General features: G+C 40.9%; 1 protein-coding gene across 1 annotated transcript in view; it reads left to right on the plus strand.

Annotated features, from left to right (window-relative positions):
• Positions 1-24262, plus strand: part of GRIP2 (glutamate receptor interacting protein 2) — a gene marked incomplete at its 5' end in the record, with an annotated part of 556895 nt that overhangs the window by 511495 nt on the left and 21138 nt on the right. The window contains 5 exons of the mRNA XM_083353822.1: positions 12623-12686; positions 13529-13674; positions 13957-14101; positions 20136-20275; positions 24001-24177. Coding sequence (XP_083209948.1) covers positions 12623-12686; positions 13529-13674; positions 13957-14101; positions 20136-20275; positions 24001-24177 — 672 coding nt within the window. The remainder of the gene's footprint in view (positions 1-12622; positions 12687-13528; positions 13675-13956; positions 14102-20135; positions 20276-24000; positions 24178-24262) is intronic.

Here is a 24262-nt window from a genome sequence, read left to right on the forward strand (position 1 = left end):
GTATAGTTCTTCCCTATTGCCATTCATTCTGCAAGCTAGGTTTCCTACATATCTGACCATTCCCCTCACCACAGCTCTAATGTCACTCCCACATACCATTATAGTAGCTGAAGTTTTTCTTCTGATAGTCTCTTGATCCCTTGTGAGGTTAAATGTTATGGTTGATACTGAGTCTCTAGTAGGCTAAATTATGACAGCAAGAACCTTGTGAGCTTAGTTAGTGTAATGTGTGAAAAGGGGAGACCTTTCTTAGCAGCAACCCTAGGCAACAATTAAAAAGAAATGACTGGTAGAAGGGTAACTTTATTCTTCATTAAGACTCGTTTTCACTTGCTTTGTCAAGATAAGAAGGAATGGTAGGATTTAAGGAAATTTTGAATTTTGAATTTATATAATACATTTGTAATATATATTCAAAAGCCAGTTTGGTGTATTCTCCAATTTTTTTCTTTTCAAGAATATGTTAATTTCTAGACATGTGACATCAGACTTTTTAAATCAACAACCGTGCCTAAGCTTAATGCTTTTTACATAATCTGTTTATGTGGAGAAACATTTTAAAAAGTCTTTTTAAAAATTATCTTTAGTTCTTTCCTTAACATAGAAATCTATGCCATCTGTAACAAGATGATTAACAAACTCATTTAAACTTTCCATTACCCTATAATCCATCCTTAATTTACATACAGTAAAACAAGGAATGAGATGTTACATTTTGAAGGATTTCTGTGCTAAATTCTTTGAGACTCTTTGAGGTCCAATCTTTCTATTCCTGTAGTATATTTTTTTTACTAAACGGAAGAAAATATAAATGAAAGCTGTTGATTTTGCTCTAGTTTCTCCGAAGTAATTAAATCTAAGCTACAAAATAAGACATCTTAAACTTAGGCTGACACTTGGAACACAAGCTTATGTCTTAAAAAAACATGAGTGGTGTTTGATTCCCTTTGGTGGACAAAACAAGACAGCTGTAGTTTGGCACAATATTTCTCTCTGCCTCCTGCTTTCTCTGAGCAACAAATTCTAAGTATATCGTGCAAATATAGTATATCATACAGAAAAGAAGAAAACCAAGAAGGAGAACTTGTAGCTATTTTGTTAACTGCTGGTGTGTGTATGCTCCTCAAGTTACAGTTCTGCTTTCTAAATTTATTAGTATATTTGTTTATTTTATTTTGTTGGTTGTATGTTTAATATAGTTACCGTATATATTACTATTTTTCACTCCTTGTTTATTTAAATCCTGTAAATTATTATTTCAGTAAAATCACACTTGGAATATTGCATCCAGTTTGGGTTGCCACAATATAAACAAGATGTCTTGAGACTCTAGAAAGAGTGCAGAAAAGAGCAATAAGGATGATTAGAGGGCTGGAGGCTAAAATATATGAAGAGTGCTACAGGAATTGGATATGTCTAGTCTAATGAAAGGAAGGACTTGAAGTGATGTGATAGCAGTATTCCAATATTTGAGGGGCTGCCATTAAGAAGAGGGATTAACCTATTCCCCAAGGCACCTGAAGGCAAGACACAAAGCAATGGATGAAAACTAATCAAGGAGAGAATCAACCTAGAAATAAGGAGAAATTTCCAGTCAGTAAGAACAATTAAGTAGTAGAATGGCTCGTCTCAAGAAGCTATGGATACTCCATTAGATTGGATAGCCATTTGTCCAGAATGGTATAGGGCCGTGGTGGCAAACCTATGGCACAAATGCCACAGGTGGCACCCAGAGCCCTCTCTGTGGGCACGTGCGTCGTCTCCCCAATCCTAGGCCTTCAGCTGGGTTTTCTAAAACCTTTTCACTTTAGGCCTCCGCCGCCCTGTGCAAAAAAACAAAAAAAGGTTCAATCAATCAATTTCAACTTCTCGCTGGGAAAAAAAAGTTCTCGCAAGGTTGGAATTGATTGACTGAACTTTTTAGTCACACCCAGTCTGCCATTACCACAGCAGCCACACCCACCCAATGGGCCATGCCCACCCAATGGGACACGCCCACCCAGCACCCGACGATACATAAGTGGGTTTTGGGTTGCAGTTTGGGCACTCGGTCTCTAAAAGCTTCACCATCACTGGTACAGGGTCTCCTGCTTGAGCAGAGGAGGTTAGACTAGAAGACCTCCAAGTTCCCTTCCAACTCTGTTATTCCATTAAGTGTATGTAACTAGCAGGACCCCTGACTTCAGTAGATTGTGAAGTAAATAATACTAAGGCTACAATATTTCCATTTATTCTTAAAATACATGCTTCCTCTGATAAAAGCCGAGGGATTGAGCTTCATGGTCCTTACAGAAAAAGGTTCACTCACTTTGCTTTAGTACTTAGTTTATTGGAAACATGGCCATCACCTTTTCGGGCTACTGCTGTCCATTGAAATTGACATAAATTTGGTAAAATGAAGATCTACAATATTTCTCAAGCACAAATTGTCCAATAACAGCCTTGGTATAAAATGACTTGATGCCTTCAAAGCCAATCCAAGACATAAGGAAGCAAACCTGAGTGAACAGCAAAGTCAACAGCTTGCCAATGAGAATTTAATTTGGCTAATCAGATCTATTAGGGTTAATTGAAAGCTAATTGACTGCTGAGCAAACCTTTTCCCCCTCCAATTTAGGAGAATGTGCTGCTTTGTTTCTGCATCTTGCAGGCATGCTGCAAAATTATCAGTACCATACCAGATTATTTTTCCCTAACCTTTCCCTGCAAAACATTTTCTATGTTTTAAATGATAAGCTTGTTTTTTTGTAAACCTTCCTAATTATGTGTGATCATTTTCAAGTAAATTAAATTATTACCAGTTTTGTTGAAGCCTGATCTGGAAACTCGTTAATTATCAGAATGCACAATAGCATTCTAGGCCTATACTTTAGATCTAAATTAAATATCAGTAAGCCTATTTGAAAACGGTAATTCACATTGCATCTATAGATGAACTCTCTAGATTCTTCACTTACCATGATAGTGGGTTGTGTGTGTGTGTCTGTGTGTCTGTGTGCGCGCATGCACGCATGTACACACTGTTTTGTTCACAGGAGATAGTAGACATGATATCCTATCTGGCAATCACGTGCATTGTAACAGAATAAGTGTTAGCACAGTCTGGATTTCTGATTTTTAGTGATGTTAATTGGAGAACTGTTCTTTAAAGCATGAATAGAGATCTTTTATGAAGAAAAGCAATTGAATGATCTGATGTTTCCATCTTCTTTGTGCAGCAATTCATTTTCTAAAAAATGCTGAAAGTACATCAAGTCACTTTGATAAATATAAGATCATATAGGAGTCGTGGCCAGGGGGGCATTTGCCCAGGTTCGCCTGGTGCACCAGTTGCGCCCCTATCTGGACAGAGATGCTTTACGTACGGTCACTCATGCGCTCGTTACCTCCCGTGTTGATTACTGCAATGCTCTCTACATGGGGCTGCCCTTGAAGACCACCTGAAGACTTCAGCTGGTGCAGAATGCGGCCGCGCAGGTTGTGATGGGAGCATCCCGATACTCCCATGTTACACCCTTCCTGCGTGAGCTGCATTGGTTACCGGTTGCTCTCCGGGTGAGATTTAAAGTGCTGGTTCTTACCTATAAAGCCCTTCATGGCTTAGGCCCGGGATACCTGCAGGACCGTCTGCTGCCAGGAACGACTTCCCATCGCCCTGTGCACTCACACAGAGAGGGGCTCATCAGGGTGCCGTCGGCCAGACAATGTCAGCTGGTGACCCCCAGGGGGAGGGCCTTCTCTGTGGGGGCACCTGCCCTGTGGAATCAGCTCCCCTCGGAGCTCGGGATGGCCCCTGACCTCCGGTCCTTCCGTCATGACCTTAAGACACTTCTTTTCCAGCAGGCTGACCTGGACTGATGATAAGGGGTTTTAACATGGTTTTAACGTTTTATTGGTTTTAGTTGGGGCTAGGTATAGTTTAATTTCTTCTTAATATTTGTATCCTATTTGTATTTTATTGTTGTTAGCCGCCCTGAGTCCTTCGGGAGATAGGGCGGCATATAAGTCCCATTAAATAAATAAATAAAATAAATAAATATCTAGATTAGGTATACCAGATTTTTCATGAGCTTTGTTTCCAATTCTTATTTTCTTGAGCATTTCAACAAATTCATTTCTGAACTATCTGCCTCTGGCAGCGCCCAGATAGGATTAAATGAAAACTAATTTTCCATCTCTTAGGCTATATTACATTAAATGTTAGTGACAGTTCTGAGCAGACCCACCTTTTCTTTCCCATATTCGATTCACTTTTTATGAAACAATGAGAAAGAGGAACTGATGCTTGCCAAAATACATTCATTCCACGGGAGATGCTATGGCAAAACTTCAGGAAAACCTCAAAGGGTAATAGATGACTCCTTCATCTACAAATTTTGTATTCTACCATTTCATTGTGAGTCAGATGTTTCCTTTGGGGGCACCTTTTGGGATCTGTTTCCATTGAGGAGTAAGATAAGGGTGTATTCTAGCCCCCTTCCTCTTTAATTTGTACATCAGTTCCGTAAATCAGGCACTCTTATCTTCTAAGCATCACTATCCAATATTAGCAGATCAGGCAATTCTACCCTGGCTATATCAAGTAATAAACGTAGTACTATAATGTACTAGTACAATGGACACGATGTAATTTTGTTGGTCTCCCAGGTGGGAATGAGAAAGGCATTGAAAACATTGGCTTCCTTTTATCTAAAAGAACAACTAGCAGTAAATTATATTTTAAAAAAGCTAAAGTGCTGGTGTTTGCATGACACAACGCCAGGTTACATAAATGGCAAATTAATGGGACCTCAACCGAGCAGGTACATACTTATAAATATCCTGGGGTGAAGTTTCCAGGCTTTCTTATCTTAGAGCACAGATTTTTCTTATCAGGCAAGTATAGCCCAACCTAGCTCCACCAGCTGTCTTAAGATTCTTTCATTCAAAGGGGGCATATTTTTATTCCTGCAGCTTGCAAGATTTTCCTTGTTAAGGTAATCTTGCAGCTTGTTTATAGTGTTCCAATTTGCATTTTTACAAAGTTTAATATCCTGAAAACTACCTAATCCAAGTTTATAAGAGCACACAGCTCCAAGATGCATCACGAATGCTGTTTTATGGTGAGAGACAGGTTTGGTTTCTGTAAGTACCAGAGCCTGGTTTTATCACCTTAATTACTGGTTGAAACTGATTTTTCTCCTGTGAGATTTGTCTCTCCTGGTTTTTAGATAATGTTTTAAATCAACCTGGCTAATAAAGGCTAGTGGCAAACTCCAGTCCTTAGGACTTTCTTTGGAAAGTCTCTGTCCATTAGGACTTGAAAATGCCAGGAGTCATCTTATACAACACATCCGGGATGTTGATTTTCAAACGAGTTTAAGTCTAATATCCTACAGTTGATGGATTCTTCTCAAATGGTCAGGTGATGTCTTATCATCTTACCTCTCTTCAATTTTGATTCTGAAATGTTTTTAGGCTTTCACCTTGGCCAAGTTGGATGTACCATCCTCTGCAGTTCTGAAGAGGTGGTATAAAAATAGCCCTCTTTAGCAGTGTTTATGACAGGGGTCTTCAAACATGGCCCTTTTATGACTTGGGGACTTCAACTCCCAGAATTCCTCAGCCAGGCATGCTGGCTGAGGAATTCTGGGAATTGAAGTCCATAAGTCATAAAAGGGCCAAGTTTGAAGACCCCTGGCTTATGCCCATGGGGAAATGGCTCTGTGAAATCCCTAAGCGATATGCTCCTTTGTTGCTCTCTAGGAATATAGGAAGATGCATATTTATCCCATTTTTTTAAAAAAAAAAAACTACCCTGGTAGAGAGCAGAAGGCCTATTTGTCATTGTTTCTAACTGCCCAGGACTCTGATGTAACTTTCCAGATTGCCTGGTTTTGTTTGTTGTATTCATCCTACTAAAGTTAAAATTTAGCACAAATTTTGGAGATCACTGCTTTTTTAAAAAAAAACTACAGTCACAACAATAATATATTTTATGTACCGTAGTTTTATTGCATTCTTAAATGTTTTATTGATATTTGCAAGTCTATGTATTTTGTTGTTGAACTTTCTGGTCCAAAGGCTGTAATAAAGTTTTGATTTTATACTTATTTCAGTCTTTCCTAACATGGATCTTTCTGGATATTTTAGTCTCTCAACAGTAGTAGCAAACCTAGCCAAAGATCAGGGAATCAGATTTATAAACTGAAGTAGGGACTTGCTTCAACAAACAAACATGTAGCTTTTGGGCACTCTGTATCCTGTCAAAGCTCTTTGCAAATTTAGTGATGTTTCTACTGCTTCTGAGGTTGTCATAAACAATATCTTATGTTGGTGCCTCCATTTCAGAACAGGATCATTTTTAGAGGGATTGAGTTGTAGTAGGACAGGGATCCTCAAACCTCGCCCTTTTATGACTTGTGGACTTCAACTCCCAGAATTCCTCAGCCAGCGTACCTGGCTGAGGAATTCTGGGAGTTGAAGTCCACAAGTCATAAAAGGGCCAAGTTTGAAGACCCCTGTAGTAGGACTTTCTGACACTGTCATGAGTTGCAAGCCAATCAATTTAATGCTTCATTTAACCCTTTGCCTTAGACAGCTTTTTAGGAATGGCAATATTTTCATTTCTTTAGGGTTCTTTTTCTTTTCCACTTTCACCTTCTTTAGAGTGGCCAACCGTGAATCCCACATTTGCTGTCTCCTATACTAAGAGAATGTTACACTTTGGACTGGGTCCAGCCAACAGAATTGGAAGCCAACTCTTAAAGTATGTGCATAGCGCCCCCTCTTCCATCTTTTCCCCCACAACAACCGTGTAAAATTGGTTGGGCTGAGAAAGGGGGTGACTGGCCCAGAATCACTCAATGAATTAGCTGAGAATGAATATAAACCTGAATCTTCCAAGGCTTAGTCAGCAGCACCTTGACTGCCATTGTACACCATGCTGGCTCTCCACAGTGTGTCAGAATCCATTTATATCATATTCATAAATGTATGTTTAAAACATTATTCCATGGATCCTGCCATCTCCTGAGGAGGAGGGAACGAATGTGTATTGAGCCTGTATTAGGCATTTCAAAGGAAAAGAGAAGCCTTTTGAACTGGGGGAACAAAAGGGGGGGTTAGGGTAGGAGCATCTGGCTTGTGTCACGGAAGAGAGCAATAAACATAAAAGGTCCTAAGTTCCTTTTTCCCACGAGAGGGATGATACGAGGTAAATGATGGGGGACTGACCAAATGGGGTTGGGGGGGTTGAACCGGGAACTCTTTATAAGGGTTTAGTTTGTAGAACAATATTAAGTCCTGTCTTGTATTCCTACAACCAAGCATGTCATAGTAAAGATTTCTTTTGGACTAAGATTTGGCTCCAAGAGTTTTGTCTTCTTAAGACGTGGTTTGGGGTGGGTCCTGACACAGTGAGAGAATGGGTGTCAAGCTAATGTATTCAGGCACTGCTTCAAATGCAGTGAGGTGGCAACAAGACTATAAATGCAATTTTCTCTTTATCTGCATGTTTCACTGAAGGTCAGTTATCTCTGGCATTGCATCTCATTGTGTCAGCCTGGTTCCATTGCTGCTTCTGAGTAGCTTGCCAACAGTTTTTTGGCTGGCCAACCGCAACCCTAATATGACTGAATTCTTTCAGTGACAGTAATGAAAGAGGTCCAGATTGCTATCCTGTTATGTGCTAAGTCAATCCTCTTAGTTCACCAGGAGTCCCAGTGATCAGAAATGACAATGGTCATTTTGCTGCATCTTGCCAAAGAATCCATGCTTTTCCCCCAAGATCTTGGATTTTTTTTTAAAAAAATTGAATCTCAGAATACATCAACTCATACTGGTTTGCCATCAAACTGAATCTCTAGTCTTACACTGCATCAGTTTGTCAAGAATTTTGACAGCTGATGAAAACCAGAGATGATGTGTTTTCCTTCAAAGAATCTTAAGATTTGTGGAGATTGCAAGGAGTTACAGGAATTTCAGCAGTTGAATTGTTTTCCATTTAGGTCAATTATAACCCCATAGATATTAAGGCAAAGAATTTTGGTGTTTCTTTCTAATAGCTTTCCTATGATTTGGTAAGGTTGCAAGTCTCTTCACGGATAATGGGAAAGCTTGCAGTTGACTGTCCCAAAGGTGCTTTTTCAAAAGGCAACTGGACTTTTTTTGGTTTTTGCTTGAAGACGTTTTGCTTCTCATCCAAGAACTTCCTCAGAACTGAAGAAGCTTCTTGGATGAGAAGGGAAACATCTTCAAGCAAAAACAAAGAAAGTCCAGTTGTCTCTTGAAAAAGCATCTTTGGGACAACCATGATCTGGTTGACTGAGTCTCCATAACCATTTACAACTGGCTGTTTACATCATAGTCTCCAGGACCTTCGTTAGTTTGGAAACTAACACTTGCATCCATCTTCTTCCAATCTTGAACCTATAATTCAACGTGCTAAGGCCTAGTATGGTTTGTTCTGCTTTGCTACCAAGGTTTAACAACAAACCACATCACCAGCTTGTTCAGGGTTGGCCCAATCATCATAGTGTTGCTTTGCTTTCCAGGGTGGTTACCCAGCTTGGAAAACCCTTGGAGTGTACCAAACATCTTCCAGGTTGTTTGGCTGTGTGTATTGTGATATTTATTGTGTACTAAACCATCCAACCTTCAAGAGCTTTACACAGTACTGGGGAGAAGTGCAAAAAGAGTTTTCTGGCCAAAGAGCTTTCACAATGAGAATCATGTTGTTTTCACAGCATGATTTTTTTATTGAAGCAAATCTAAGTCACCCACCTAGGAATGTTACTTACATCTCTGAGAAGTAATGAAAAATAATAATTTTAAAAAACCTCCTCTCTTAACTTGGCTTTCCTCCCCTTGTTGGACTCCCTGTGGACAAATAGGAGGAGGATATCCAAATATTCCTCAGCTGTGAATAGCATATTCTATAAATAGTTGTAGAAATGGAGTCCTTAAAAGGAAATGGAGCTAATTATATTTCGAGAATTGGCAGGTCTGCTGTAAATTTAAAACTTTATTTCTCACTGTGCTAGAAGCTAGCATCAGTTTCACACATATTCATTCAGAATTTAGATTTGTCATGCTTATATATTAATGGCCAATTTTTAAAAAAATGCATAAAATTAAGTGTTTAAAATTTTGAATATACTGTTTTATATAATATCTCTAAACTTTTACGATCCCCAATTTATTTTTATTTTATTTTTTTAGTGAAAGACAAGTTTTGAGAATTATCTGCTTTTTTATGAACTGGGAGTTCACAGCAACATGCAAAGAAGCGTAACATCCAAAAACTAAATTGCATGTTAATGTTACAGATGTATAGTTTATATCAGCTAGCCTTGAAGATTTATCCAAATAAAATTTTCAAATGCTTTTTTTAATGTACTGAGGACTTAATTGGAATTTTTTTATGCAGCTTAAATAGAGGTGAATTTGTTCAAGTAGAAAAAGAAATCCCAAATATATTCAAAAATATTTATCACCTTATATCATCCTAGCGTGAAACCTTTATCTCCCATCTTGCATGTTAGCTCCCTGAGTAGAAATTAAGCATTTTTGCCATTTAATACCATTAATTCCAGGCTGGGGAACTAAATTGTTATGTATTTAAAAAGTAAATGAAATGTGATGGATATGGGATATGTTCTAAGCAGATTAAAAATAATAATAATAATAATACCGTATATACTTGAGTATAAGCCGAATTTTTCAGCCCACTTTTTGGGCTGAAAAATTCCACTTCGGCTTATACTCCAGTCAACAAAAAAAAACTTACCGAGGACTTGTGCGCGGCCGAGGCTTTGGTGCTTCCGGGATTGCGCGCACCTCTCCCAAGCAGCCGCCGTCCGGAGACCTGCCGAAGTTTGGGGAAAGAAAGGTGCCCAAACCTCCCCAAACGTCAGCAGGTCTCCGGATCTCCGTGACCTGCCTGCCTGCTTCTTTCCGCAGCGGAAAGAAGCAGGCAGGCAAGGCACGGAGATCCGGAGACCTGCCGACGTTTGGGGAAGTTTGGGGAGGTGCCCAAACCTCCCCAAACATCAGCAGGTCTCCGGATCTCCTCCCCAAACCTCCCCAAACGTCGGCAGGTCTCCGGATCTCCGTGCCTTGCCTGCCTGCTTCTTTCCGCTGCGGAAAGAAGCAGCCTTCTTTCCGCAGCGGAAAGAAGCAGCCTGCCTGCTTCTTTCCGCTGCGGAACGAAGCAGCCTGAACGAAGCAGGCTGCTTCTTTCCACTGCGGAAAGAAGCAGCCTTCTTTCCGCTGCGGAACGAAGCAGCCTGCCTGCTTCTTTCCGCTGCGGAACGAAGCAGCCTGAACGAAGCAGGCTGCTTCTTTCCACTGCGGAAAGAAGCAGCCTTCTTTCCGCAGTGGAAAGAAGCAGCCTGCCTGCTTCTTTCCGCTGCGGAACGAAGCAGCCTGAACGAAGCAGGCTGCTTCTTTCCACTGCGGAAAGAAGCAGCCTTCTTTCCGCTGCGGAACGAAGCAGCCTGCCTGCTTCTTTCCGCTGCGGAACGAAGCAGCCTGAACGAAGCAGGCTGCTTCTTTCCACTGCGGAAAGAAGCAGCCTGCCTGCTTCTTTCCGCTGCGGAACGAAGCAGCCTGAACGAAGCAGGCTGCTTCTTTCTGCTGCGGAAAGAAGCAGCCTTCTTTCCGCAGCGGAAAGAAGCAGCCTGCCTGCTTCTTTCCGCTGCGGAACGAAGCAGCCTGCCTGCTTCTTTCCGCTGCGGAACGAAGCAGCCTGCCTGCTTCTTTCCGCTGCGGAACGAAGCAGCCTGCCTGCTTCTTTCCGCTGCGGAACGAAGCAGCCTGAACGAAGCAGGCTGCTTCTTTCCACTGCGGAAAGAAGCAGCCTTCTTTCCGCAGCGGAAAGAAGCAGCCTGCCTGCTTCTTTCCGCTGCGGAACGAAGCAGCCTGAACGAAGCAGGCTGCTTCTTTCCGCTGCGGAACGAAGCAGCCTGCCTGCTTCTTTCCGCTGCGGAACGAAGCAGCCGGCGGCGGAGGCTTGCAGAATGGCGGATCGGCTTATACTCAAGTCACCAACTTTTTCCAGTTTTTGGGGGTGAAATTGGGGGTCTCGGCTTATACTCGAGTCGGCTTATACTCAAGTATATACGGTAATAATAATAATAATAATAATAATAATAATAATAATAATAATAATAATAATAATAATAATAATAATAGAGTTGGGAGGGACCTTGGAGGTCTTCTAGTCCAACCTCCTGCTTGCTTGCTTGCTTGCTTGTTTGCTTGCTTGATTATTTGCCATCACATCAGTATTGACTCTTAACAGTTATATAGATAGACCTTCTCCAGAATGAACTGGAGTCAACACAGTCCTAGGCTGCATTAACTGCATTAAAAGGAATAGAATCAGGACCATGTGAAGTGTTAGTACCACTTGATAATGCCTTAGTAAGACCACGCTTGGAATATTTCATCCAGTTTTGGTTGCCACGATGTAAAAAAGATTTTGGGACTCTAGAAAGAATGCAGAGAAGAGCAATAAAGATGATTAGGGGACTGGAGGCTAAAACATATGAAGAACAGTTGCAGGAATTGGGTGTGTCTAGTTTAATGAAAAGACGGACTAGGAGTGACATGATAGCAGGGTTCAAATATCTCAGGGGCTGCCACAAAGAAGAGAAGCTCAACCTATTCTCCAACACACCTGAAGGCAGGACAAGAAGCAATAGATGGAAACTAATCAAGGAGAGAAGCAACCTAGAATTAAAGAGAAATTTTCTGACAGAACAATTAAATACTGGAATGATTTGCCTTCAGAAGTTTTGGCTGCTCCAGCATTGGAGGTTTTGAAGAAGAGATTGGTCAACCTTTTGTCTGAAATGGCATAGGGTTTCTTGCTTGAGCAGGGAGTTGGACTAGAAGACCTCCAAAGTCCCTTCTAACTCTGTTATTCTGATCTTTGTTTCTTAGCCCTAATATGTTGTTGCCTCTTTCAACTGTTGTCATGCTCCCATAAAACAAAGCACTGTACCAACCTCACTCATATACTTCTGATGGATATCTGTACTTTCTTCAAAATTTCCATTGCCTCATTTTCTCCATCAGTCAGAATATAAGTGAATTCTACATAGACATACTTTATATAGAGGACAGAATATTTGGTTCTTTTAAAAAGACCTTTTTTCATATATATTTTTCTTGGTTATTTTTCATTTCTTCCAGATCATGACCGTGTGTATATGGTTCACTGTTTTAATAAATGAAAGATCCATTTCTTCAACTGTAATTTGCCACATCAATATGCTGCAGCCAAAGTTTACTATCTTTTTTGTGGAGGGAAAAAAGCTAAAATATAACTTTGAGTGCAGTTCTCAAAGCATAAGAAATATCTTTGCTTTATGAATTTTATTAAACATTAGTAGCTTGGACTTAGATATTTTTATTAAAGCTAAATTGAAAAAGGGGAATGTATTATGTTGCTTCCTACTTTCTATAATGTTTGGATTATATAGTCTTCTGCAGCCTGTTGTGCTCTAATGGCCATAATGACTGGGAATTCTGCAAGAATGTCTGGTTGTGAAAGGCTGGTAGTAGATAATTCTGAAGATTATCATGGACTCTAAATGCCTGGATTGAGTGTCTGCATGTATCTCTTCCTAAACAGCAAGCAGAAAGTCTGGTGAGCCTTTAATTATCTCTGATATCAAGAAGGGGAGTGTAGCACATAGGTGAGTGAATTACCTGTTTGTTTTATTTCTGAATCCTAATAAACAATAGCAATGAATTTGTTCATAAGATCTGTAATATCTCTCTATGACTTCAACCATCTTTCATAGGTACACTAGATTGTAATATGACATTGAACACAATTAATACACACGAAGCTGGCACATACTTTGTTCAGACTAATCCTATACCAAAATATGCCTTGGAAATGTTCTTCCCTTTAGAAAGAGGCATCTCTTTTCCTACCTTCTCCTCAAGGTGTCTGTGAATTTCTTTTAAATTCATCTTTGTAATGTTTGAGTTTCCTTTGTTGCTGAAGATGGTCCAATGTGATGGGGTGGATGCTTCAATTTCCCTTTGCATCATTCTATCGCTAAATGATGAATTCTGGGAGTTGAAGTCCAGCCACCTGAAAGTTAATGGGATTGAGAAAGACTGGGTCTAAAGCCTTTTGGCTCCCAATCTGAAGGACCCTAAAAGAAAGAGTCCTGGTTTAATGTCTTCCTTTGGAACCTCATCTGAAGCATCAAGAGGCAGCAGAAATCTGGAGAAATGTTTGTGCAATGGAAGACAATATAATTAGATACACCTCTTGACCTCTTTGTGGTTAAATTGAGCGCAAGGAGACTAAGATAATTCTTCTGGGATTCTCGTTATTTCAAAACATTTTCTAAAGTAATTTTTTCCATCATATTGAAAGGCAGCTACTAAAAAAAATATGAATTATTTTGTTTGCCCAACACTTATTTCATCATATCGCCAACACTGTTAGCACTTGAGAAGAACAAATGTTAACACTATTTAGAATGTTTTCTAAAAGATTTTTTTTTTTCTTTGCATGCAGGACTGGCACCTTGGAGCCCGGAGACAAGCTGTTAGCTATTGATAATATCCGACTTGACAATTGTTCAATGGAAGATGCAGTGCAGATTTTAAAACAGTGTGAAGAACTTGTCAAATTGAAGATCCGGAAGGATGAGGATAACTCTGGTACAAAAACTCTGAATTAATCTGTTGACAAAAAAAAAGATCCTTTCGAAGACTAATGAGGTTGACAGATTGTGAATCAATATTGTCAATTAATATGCTTGCATATTCACACGCTTGCTCTATACAAACAGGCCCTTTCAAAAAGATTCAGAGGGCTGCAAGTTTCTTTGTGATTGGCTAGAACTTCTTCTGAGCTTGGCCTTTCGATGACTTCTGTCGTCATTATTCAGCCTTTATTTGCCTTCATTCGTGATTATTCAGCCTCTTTGTTCCTTTTAACAGATGAGCAAGAAACCACTGGGGCTATCATCTACACAGTGGAATTGAAGAGATATGGTGGGCCTCTGGGGATCACTATTTCAGGCACGGAGGAACCTTTTGACCCCATTGTCATTTCAGGCTTGACAAAACGAGGACTGGCAGAAAGGTAAGCTGCAATTTGTAATCTTAGAGTCAGAAGCCTGAGGTGTCATTGCAGGCATTCAGCTTCCAAAGAAGGAATCTTAACAGAGTAACGGAGTTGGAAGGGACCTTGGAGGTCTTCTAGTCCAATCTCTTGCTCAAGCAGGAAAGCCCAAACTGTATTATATGTAAGAAATGTTAACGTTATAAGTTAATACAGTTGTATGATCGTGAGGTAAACACCGTGACAGCGGAACACGCGGGAGTTTTGACAGCTGTCAAAACCTCCCCAACGAAGGGGCAGGCGCAGCCAGTTGACAGCTCTCCGCTGTCAACACAAGCACCGTTCCACGCAGGCGCGCTAGCCACGCAGACGAAGGAGCTGTCAAACACAACTGACAGCGGATTGGTCCCGGAATCCCGGCGGGAGAAGAACGGCCGGGGATTGGCTCAGCTGGCCGGTGGCCGGCTATAAAAGAGCTGAAGCTTAACACCAATCTGTCCGATTCTGAATAAACCTGTTGAAGTTAAGCCAGCTGTCTCTGAGTGGTCTGTCAGCCACTTCACATACCATTCCAGACAAAAGGCTGTCCAATCTCTTCTTAAAAACCTCCAGTGATGGAGCACCCATAACAACTGACACATAACAATTAACAAAAGCCGTTAATTGTTCTAACTGTCAGAACATTTCTCCTTATTTCTAGGTTGGTTCTCTCCTATTCACTTCTGTTGAATGCTCTGAAAAACAAGACCATTTGACAGAGTCTGTCTGAACATTCAGCCTCTTGGATACCAGAGCCATCATTCAGTGGTGGGATTCAAATATATGAACAACCGGTTCTCTGTGTGGATGTCGCTTCTGGAAGTCCGTTCTGGGCCTGGGCAACAAAAAAATTAGCTACCGGTTCTGCTGAAGTGGTGCGAACTGGCTGAATCCCACCACTGGCATCATTACTTTATTGATAGTGTTATGGACATCAGTTAGTTTTATGTAAATATGTGTACCAGGGAAATTAATTTAATTTAATATTTGAAAGGTTCAATTGCTTTATTTTTCTTGTTTGCTGCTTTTCCCCAAATAAATCTTTGTATCCTGGCAGATTGAAAGACAAAATTGGAAGAAGAAAGAAAGAGGATGAACAATAACCACAGTGTCCAAAGATTTATTTAATATATGCTTTGCAATCCTAAACATAATTAAAAGTCAGATTAATATTCAAGCCCACGTGAGAAACTTTTCCAAAGAAAAAAATACTGTTGTTCTTTAACATTCAAAGATATTCCTCCTAAATTGGCTTGGATTACCTGTTATTTGTTCTGGTGCTCGGGATTAGACACATATAGTCTTATATAGGCATTCCCCAACATTGAACTCAGTGGAACTTAAACTTGAGTCTATCTTTATAGCCTTTATAGTTGGAACATCAGCACTGCCATTCTAAAAACAGAGCAAAACCTTCAGAAATTACTTCCATACACCCACACAATAACTGATTGATTGATTAGTCATGTACCATCAAAATCATTCTCAACTCCTACAGATCACGTAACCTTTTAGTGTGGCCACCTAAGTCACACCAATGTTTCAGATTTGCAAAAGAACATAAGGTGGTGTGTGTGTCTGTGTGTGTGTGTGTGTGTGTGTGTGTGTGTGTGACTCAAAGTAAGAGCAAATGGGATTTCTTTTTAAACTGGGTTTTTTGGGTGGAGGGGTGATGGTAATATTGCAGATCTTAGTTTACAATACTGCCTAGAGGTGACTTATCATCTACATGCCATCAGGAGTCCCTCCTCTGTGAGGAAAATGAGCAGCTGAAAAATGTGATGATAGGTAGGTAGGTAGGTAGGTAGGCAGGCAGATATGGGAAAGATACACTAGAGCACGGGTCGGCAACCCACAGCTCCGGAGCCGCATGTGGCTCTTTGAGCCATCTCCTGCGGCTCCCAGTCACCCGGTGCGCGCGCACCTCTCTGGGCGGAGGTGCGCGCGCACCACTCCGAACGGGAGGAGTTGCATGCGCACCACTCCAAAGGTTTAGAGAGCTGCGCACACACCTCTCTCGCACCTCCGCCCGAACACCCGTTTGGAAACCTGCTGGTGTTCGGGCGGAGGTGCGGTTTGGAGACCTGCTGGTGCCGGTTTAGAAAGCTGCCGCGGCCCGCAGCAGCTTTCTAAACCGGCACCAGCAGGTCTCCAAACCACTGTTCGGGCGGAGCTGCGCGTGCAGCTCTCCAAACCTTTGGAGAGGTGCGCGCGCAGCTCCACCCGAATACCCGTGTCGAGACCTGCTGGTGTTCGAGCGGAGGTGCGGTTTGGAGACCTGCTGGTGCCGGTTTAACCAGCACCAGCAGGTCTCCAAACAGGTGTTCGGGCGGCAGTTTGGAGGTCCCGGGGGTGTCTCCGGCGACGCCCAGGCTGAAGGCGGCGCCGCAACCCAGCGCCCGTCACCACGGAGACCCGTCGCCGCTGGCGTGCAGGTGCATCCACATAAAAAAAAGTGGAACCGCGTGCGTCTATTCATGCACGCGCATGCGCAAAAAACATTTTATGCATGCACAAAACATTTTGTTTTATGCGCATGCGCGTGCATGGATGCACACGCACGGCTCCCACTTTTTTTAATGTGTGATGGAACCGGTTCCCAGTGGCTCTTTTGCTATTTCAGGTTGCCAACCCCTGCACTAGAGCAACAGTCCCCAACCTTTCCAGCTCTGTAGACCATAAGTGGTGGCAATAGGGGGTAAGAAAGGAGATGGTTTCATGCATTTGTGCTGTCCAGTTGCACAAATGGAGCTTCATGTGGTCATGCACTTGCCTACTTGTGCCATCTGATTCCTAATGGGCCGGGGCTGATACTGGACCATGGGCCTGGGGTTGGGGACCCCTTTAGTAGAGGATGTCCCTTGGACACAGATCTATCTTCTCCCCCCCCCCCCCCGATATATCCTCAGCATACCTATATTCTCAGTAGAACTGAAGCTGGGGTAGGGGGGACATATTCCAAAGCACTTCTCTGTAGAGTTCTTTGCCTCATTTCTATAGGTGCTGGCCAGGCCAGACTTCCACAATTGCTAACAGAAATGAGATAAGAAACTGGTTGGTAGAAGAATATGAAATATTCCCCTTAACACACCAAGAAATTTTGTCCTGAAATTCAGTTGAGGGGCTTAGTCAGAATCCCACTACAAAGCTAATAAATGCTGATAATTGTTCATGGTTTATAAAGGCTGAATCTCTACCTTGCCTTTTTGAATTTGTTAAGGACCTGATGATTCCAAACTTAATTCTTGAGCCGCTTCTGTTATCTTTCTGAGCCAACAGTGCCATCTTCTGGTAGACCATTAACAATGCAGTTATTGCAATATTCCCACTCCAACTACGGTATTTATGTCATCCTATAGCCAGGATTTCTTTGGCATTGGAGTGAAGAAAGTAAGAGTTAAGAATTCTTTATTGGCCAAGTGTGATTGGGCACACAAGGAATTTGTCTCCAGTGTGTAAGCTCTCAGTGCACATACAAATAATAATGATAGATCATGATTATAGACAACATAAAAATATATTCTTCATAAATCATAAAATACAACCCTTCATTATAAATCATAAGATGCAACATTTAGTGATAGTCAGGATACTAGCTAAGCAACAACATAAATCATACTAGGATACTAAATAAAACAATATAAATTGTAAGATACAAGCAACAAAGTTATAGTCATAAGAAGATAAGGAGATAGGTAATAGGAAAGATGAGGACAATAATAGTAGTACAGCTTTACTAAGTTTGTTGGTGTTATAGGAATTAGTTGTTAGGTAGAGTGATGGCGTGGGCGGGGGAACCTAAACATGTCTACTCGTTCTGGTGTGCAATGCCCTATAGCGTCATCTTGATGGAAGAAGACAGCATCCAGATTTTAATTTCCCTTCAAAGTCTTATTATTAATTGAGCTTTTCACTTCAGGTTCACCACCCAGTAAGGGTAAAATAAAAGTGTGTTTTTGATTACACACTGTTCTAATGAATAGCTTTGTTTTGCTATTTGAATGAGCCACAGTGACCTCTACTGGTTAGTTATGAAATTAATATGCAGTACTGTATGGCAGTGTTTTTCAACCTTTTTTGGGCAAAGGCACACTTGTTTCATGAAAAAAATCACGAGGCACTCCACCATTAGAAAATGTTAAAAAATTTAACTCTGTGCCTATATTGACTATATATAAAGTAATTCTTTTGAATAGGAGTCAAATAAACACAAAGAAAGTATTTTATAATTACTTTTCAATTTTTCCCACGGCACACCAGGCAACATCTCGCGGCACACTAGTGTGCCGCGGAACAGTGGTTGAAAAACACTGCTGTATGGTACTAACTCCACTCTCTTCCCCCGCTCCCAAAATCCATTCCAAACCTTTTAACTGTTGGAATATAATACAAAATTGTCCACAGACGGTATTTGGAATATTAATTGCATGTCAGGGCACAAAGCTTTTGTTTTCTGTAGCAGAAAACAAATGGTGTTCTTTTGTTTGTACATGCTTTCAATAAAAATCATTAACCATAAAAGACAACGCAGGAGGAAATACTTAAGCCAATAAAGCAATTTTATTACAGTCTTAGACCAGCATATATACCTAAATTCCTGTGTGTTTCATAAATTATTGGAGGAAAGATCCTGGGGAGGAGGGGGGGGGGAATTGATGCAATGTACCTAAGCAGCCATTGTTATTTTACTATTCTTTTTTTCCATTTCTGACTAAGAGCACATCTAAAGGCAAATGGAAGGGGACATTTTTCCCCTCTGCTGTCCAGAAGTGAGTGGAATCTATATTGTAAGAGTTAGTCACTGTCAAACCTATTCCATAGACAAGTGTTTCTCAACCTGAACAACTTTAAGAGGGGTGGACTTCAACTCCCACCCCTCTTAAAATTGCTCATGTCGAGAAACACAGCCAAATTAAAAAAAAACCTGACTCCAGTTTTTATACTTTATTGATAAAGGTTATCATAATAGACCTTCAAAAGCCTGCCTGTGTTTTCCCTTCCCTTCCTCTAATATCACAGGAATCAGTGGGAGACATTCAGAGTCCCTTTGCGTATTGTTTTGCCTCTCTGGGCTCAACACATGTTGTCTTAATGGCTTCTGGATGGCTTCTCCAAGGTCACCATCAAGGCCAGTAGAAAATGAAATCCACATACAATCATAATTGTACTTTATTGAGTTTAGCTATATTATAATAATATAATCCTGCAAGTCTGATTGTGATATACGTCTTCCCCTTATACTCCGGTGAAATAGGGTGGTGATTTCCAGAGTGGTTTCTGAATATGATCTGAATGTTGCAAACATGAAATAGGTCCCTTTTTCCACCCCCATCTTCAATTTCCTAGGCAATGGATCTTGCATATCTCCATCAAGGCAATCTTCCTTACCTTCTACAGCAGGGGTCTTCAAACTTGGCCCTTTTATGACTTGTGGACTTCAACTCCCAGAATTCCTCAGCCAGCATGCCTGGTTGAGGATTTCTGGGAGTTGAAGTCCACAAGTCATAAAAGAGCCAAGTTTGAAGACCCCCTGCTCTACAGTCACAGTAGCCTTTACCCCCATCCCAAGCATCCTAAAACAATTTGCAGCCATTTTAAAAATAAAAAATGGCTGAACCATTTATGAGTTCTTGACATTTCATCCAATTCTAGGTTCCTTCTTAAGTTATGACCAAAAAAAAATAATCTTCAGATTAAGATCACTGAACTCTTGTAATAGGATTTTGACCAATTTCATTTCTGATATCAAGTTGCTGGGTCATTCCTTGGTTATTTTTTTATTAATATGAATTGTAAGAATATGTACACAGTAGAATTTCTCTTCCCAATATAAATCACAGGAGTGATGAATGATGCATGGCTGGAAATCGAAACATAGTTATGGATACTTTTTTCCCATATTTTTCTTCGGATGTCCGTAGTATTCTTTGTCTTATAATTCATGGTAGATGGAGGGATTTTTAAATGAAATTGCTGTCATGCATCACAGCTGAAGTTTCCTTTCCTTTTTCCTTAGAACTGGAGCCATCCACATAGGAGATCGGATATTAGCTATCAATAATGTCAGCCTTAAAGGGAAGCCCCTGAGCGAAGCCATCCATCTGCTCCAAATGGCTGGAGAGACAGTCACACTAAAAATCAAAAAGCAAACCGAAAGTAATCTTTTAATTTATTTATTTAATTAATTTAAATGAATATTGCTCTGCATTACAGGTATTCCTTGACTTACAAGTGACCCTTTGTTTAGTGACCATTCAAAGTTACAACATCACTGAAAAAACTGACTTATGATTCACTTAACCGTGCTACTAATTTAACAAGTGAAGTGGTTCACTTAACAACTGTGACAAGAGAGGTCGTAAAATGAAGAAAAAAACTCACTTAACAAATGTTTCACTTAGAAATAGACATTTTGGGCTCAACTGTGGTCATACGTCAAGGACTACCTGTATGCCTGTCTCATAAGGATGCAGAGAAAAGTTTAGAAAGACGCCTTTTTTTTCCTCTGAACTCTGAACTCTACACTTCCTTTAAAAGAAGGTGTAACGCAATGTTTTCCTCTCACACAAGTTCTCTTATCTTAAATTTATTTAGTTATTCAATTTCTACAGCCGCCCATCTCAGCCAAGTTACTCTAATGTTCTTTAGAAGAGACGTATTGTCATTCCGTGTATTTCGTAACCATAAAGAAAATGCACATTTTTTTTTGTTTTGATGAGTGGTAAAAGGCAATTCAGATCAATGAGATAACATTGGTGGAACTGTGCAAAATGCATGTTCAATAGTTCAGTGCACTGCACCTTTTGTTTGCATAGTATTAAAACTGCTGTTCCTCATTGAAGCCTTTAAGAGGGCCACTTATTTAAAAGAAAAAGCAGCTCCTTGGAAGATTTCTTTAAAACAAGGAGGGGGGGAATGCACAGGGTTAGCAGTAATCCACTGATTGAGGTCATCATTATACAGTTGCTTCAGATTCTCATTTTAAGAAGCTGACTAAGTGCTAAGCTATATCATTCACATATAGTGTGCATGTATGCATTTCAATTCTAATGTAAAAAGCCAAAGAAACTGGGTTTTTTTTCTTTTGGTGTAACATTTTCCTCTCTTCTTCAAAACCTAGCAAGCACCCCTGATTTGATTCAGCATTATATTGCCAAAAAGGTTTCTGAATACAGAGCTGTAGAAAAAGTCAGGTACAGGCCTCCTTCCCTGTCAAATCTGATGCTCAAATATCACATGTCAAATTCTGGAGAGAGTTTCTTTTCTCTGACTTCATAATGCCCCAGCAGTTGGCAAGTGGTTCGCCATTGCATCCTTTCTAGTGCTGAGAGAAAGCCCAAGGTCACCCAGCTAGCTTTGTGCCTAAGGCATGACTAGAACATGTGAGGAGGAGGTGTTGGATTCAGAGGAGTCACAGCTGAATCTGTTCAGAGACGCTAGAAGCAGAAGGCAATCCAGAAGAGCAGACCAGAGAAAATCAATGAGGCAACTCAGTGAAAGGAGGAGAGGGCATTGAGAAGCCACGCCTTGGGACTGATAATAAAAGGGGAAGGTGTGGGTGGTGCTGGTTGCTGAAGGCAACCGTTTGTAGAAATCCAAAGAAAATCCTGTTTGACTCTTGTTTGAGGTTTGAATCATTTATTTTTGTTAAGGAAAATATGTATCCTGCTGCTTTTGTGTTTAAAGGACTTTCTTATTTGGAACTGTAAATAAATTTGGGTTGGGTTTTTCCAGCCTATTGATTTAAACAGAAAAAAGGGGTTGTCCTTGAAGCAAACTGGGACGGTCGTAGGCTGGAACAGAACATGTTCTCTCTCTCTCTCTCTCTCTCTCTCTCTCTCTCTCTCTCTCTCTCTCTCTCTCTCTCTCTCTCTCTCTCTCTCTCTCTCTCTCTCTCCCTTTCAGTTTTTATAAAATAGATTTTTTTAAAAAAACAACAATACAAATTTCAGAAAGAAATAAAGTAAAATAGTGAGTAGATAAGGAAGGAATAAAGAAAAGGGGGAAAAAAGAAAAGAAACATTTATTTTAAACATGGTTTCTAGTCTTCATATCTGCTCTTAATAGAGCAGTGGTGGCAAACCTTTTAGAGACCAGGTGCCCAAGCTGCAACCCAAAATCCACTTATGTATCGCCCTGTGCTGAGTGGCCCACTGGGTGGACGTGGTTACAGTGGCCATGGCAGACTGGGTGGGCATGGCCAGCTCAATGTTGCGGGCCCCCTAGTGGCCCGATCCAGGCTCCAGAGGCCTTTTCTAAGCCTCTGGAGCTCGGATCCATGGCCGTGGAGCAATTTTGTGGGCCGCCCAGCAGCCCGATTTGGGCTCCAGAGGGTTGGAAAAGGCCTCCAGAACCTGGATTGGACATGGGGGGGACACAAAATCACTCTGCAGCCATAGATCTGGGTGGCAGTGGCCTTTTCCAGGCCTCCAGAGCCCAGATCGGGCTGCTGGTTGTCTGCAAAATCACTCTGCAGGCATACCTGGACTTGCGCTGGCAGCTTCCATTCAAAAAAAGCCCTACCTCCACCATCCAGCCCGGATTCACCCAGCTCTTGCAGCTGCTCCCTGACTCCCAGTGCAGAGAGAAAGAGAGCGAGAGTGCTGGTGCACATAAAAGAGGCGGAGGGGAACAGCCCAGGCCTGCCTCCCTCTGGGGTGATGGCACGCATGCCCACAGGGACGGCTCTGCATGGCACCTGTGGCACGGGTGCCATAGGTTCACCACCACAGCTCTAGAGCATTGGTGAACGGCCCTCCAGAACCCCATTTGCAGCCATGAAATGAACAAGGTCAACACAAAGTCTTGCTGAAGTTTACAGAATTCCATTTCACCTCTTAAAAATTCTCAGACAGCACCTCTTTAAAATCAGGTGTTCTCAAGCAACTTCAGAAGTATCCCAAATTGGAATTTACAGAGCCATTTCAGTAGAGTTACCGTAAGCAACTTCATCCATCCTCTTAACAAATTTATATTTGTCTTTTTGCTTGGAAATGGTTCTAAGGTAAAAAAAATTGTCCAGATGATGTTAACTTAAATTTTCAGAAATACCATCATCAAATGCAAAAATCGTTTACCTAGAAATAGTTACATAGATAGATACAGTAGATAGATAGATAGATAGATAGATAGATAGATAGATAGATAGATAGATGATAGATAGATAGATGATAGATAGATACAGGAGAGAGAGAGAGAGAGAGAGAGAGAGAGAGACAAACAGACAGACAGACAGACAGACAACCTTTATTGTCATTTTGTTTTTACTGTGGGCACAATGGCACACATTAAAAATGAAATTTAGTTGCTTGCTCTCAAAGTGTACACATACATAACATTCATTTAAACATACTATATACAACATATGTATAGACCTACACCCTTACATATAAGTAACATAAATATTAATCACTGTCCATCTTGAATACATAACGAAAGGAGGAAGCTTTAGAGTTCACAAGGTTAATACTGTATGGAACGAAACTGTGACTGAATCTGGATGTTCTGCTTTGGATACAACGAAGCTTCCTCCCAGAAGGTAACAAGGAAAACAAGTTTCTAGTTGATTTCTCTCAAACTTAATTGTAAAAATGTACTGCCAATCATGTTGGCAGCAGACATCTGCATTTTTTTTAAACTCTAAAGTGTTGTTTGTGCATTTCTTATCAATTATGGCACACAGGTTGAGGCCAAAAAGTTAAGAAAAAGGGAAAAGCTCTTTGATCTTACTGCAATCCTGTTTCATCTGTGAGATGCAACATTAGGCCCACATCCTGTGAAGCTTATGCACCTTAGTCCGTTTTCATAATAGCATACAGTATATAAGACACCTAACAAATTGTCGAATATCACTAACACATGCATCTTTCTTTGGATTCCAGGGACTTTTCCTCAACAATCTGGGAGTATGAATGAGGTTAGTGACCTTGAGGATGATTTGGCTGATTCTCAGAAAACTAGCAAGCTCTCCGAGGTGTATTCCACCACAATCCCTAGTGTGGATAGTGCTATGGAATCCTGGGATGGTTCGGGTATTGACACAGGCTATGGAAGCCAAGGTAAGTTGACTTTCCTGTTCCTTTGTGTGAATATGTAAGTCAGTGCACACCTTTTATTGTAGTTCATTTCTTATATTTGTATCCT

This window comes from Vipera ursinii (assembly GCF_947247035.1).
Source record: "Vipera ursinii genome assembly, chromosome: 2".
Taxonomy (NCBI): Eukaryota; Metazoa; Chordata; class Lepidosauria; order Squamata; family Viperidae; genus Vipera; species Vipera ursinii.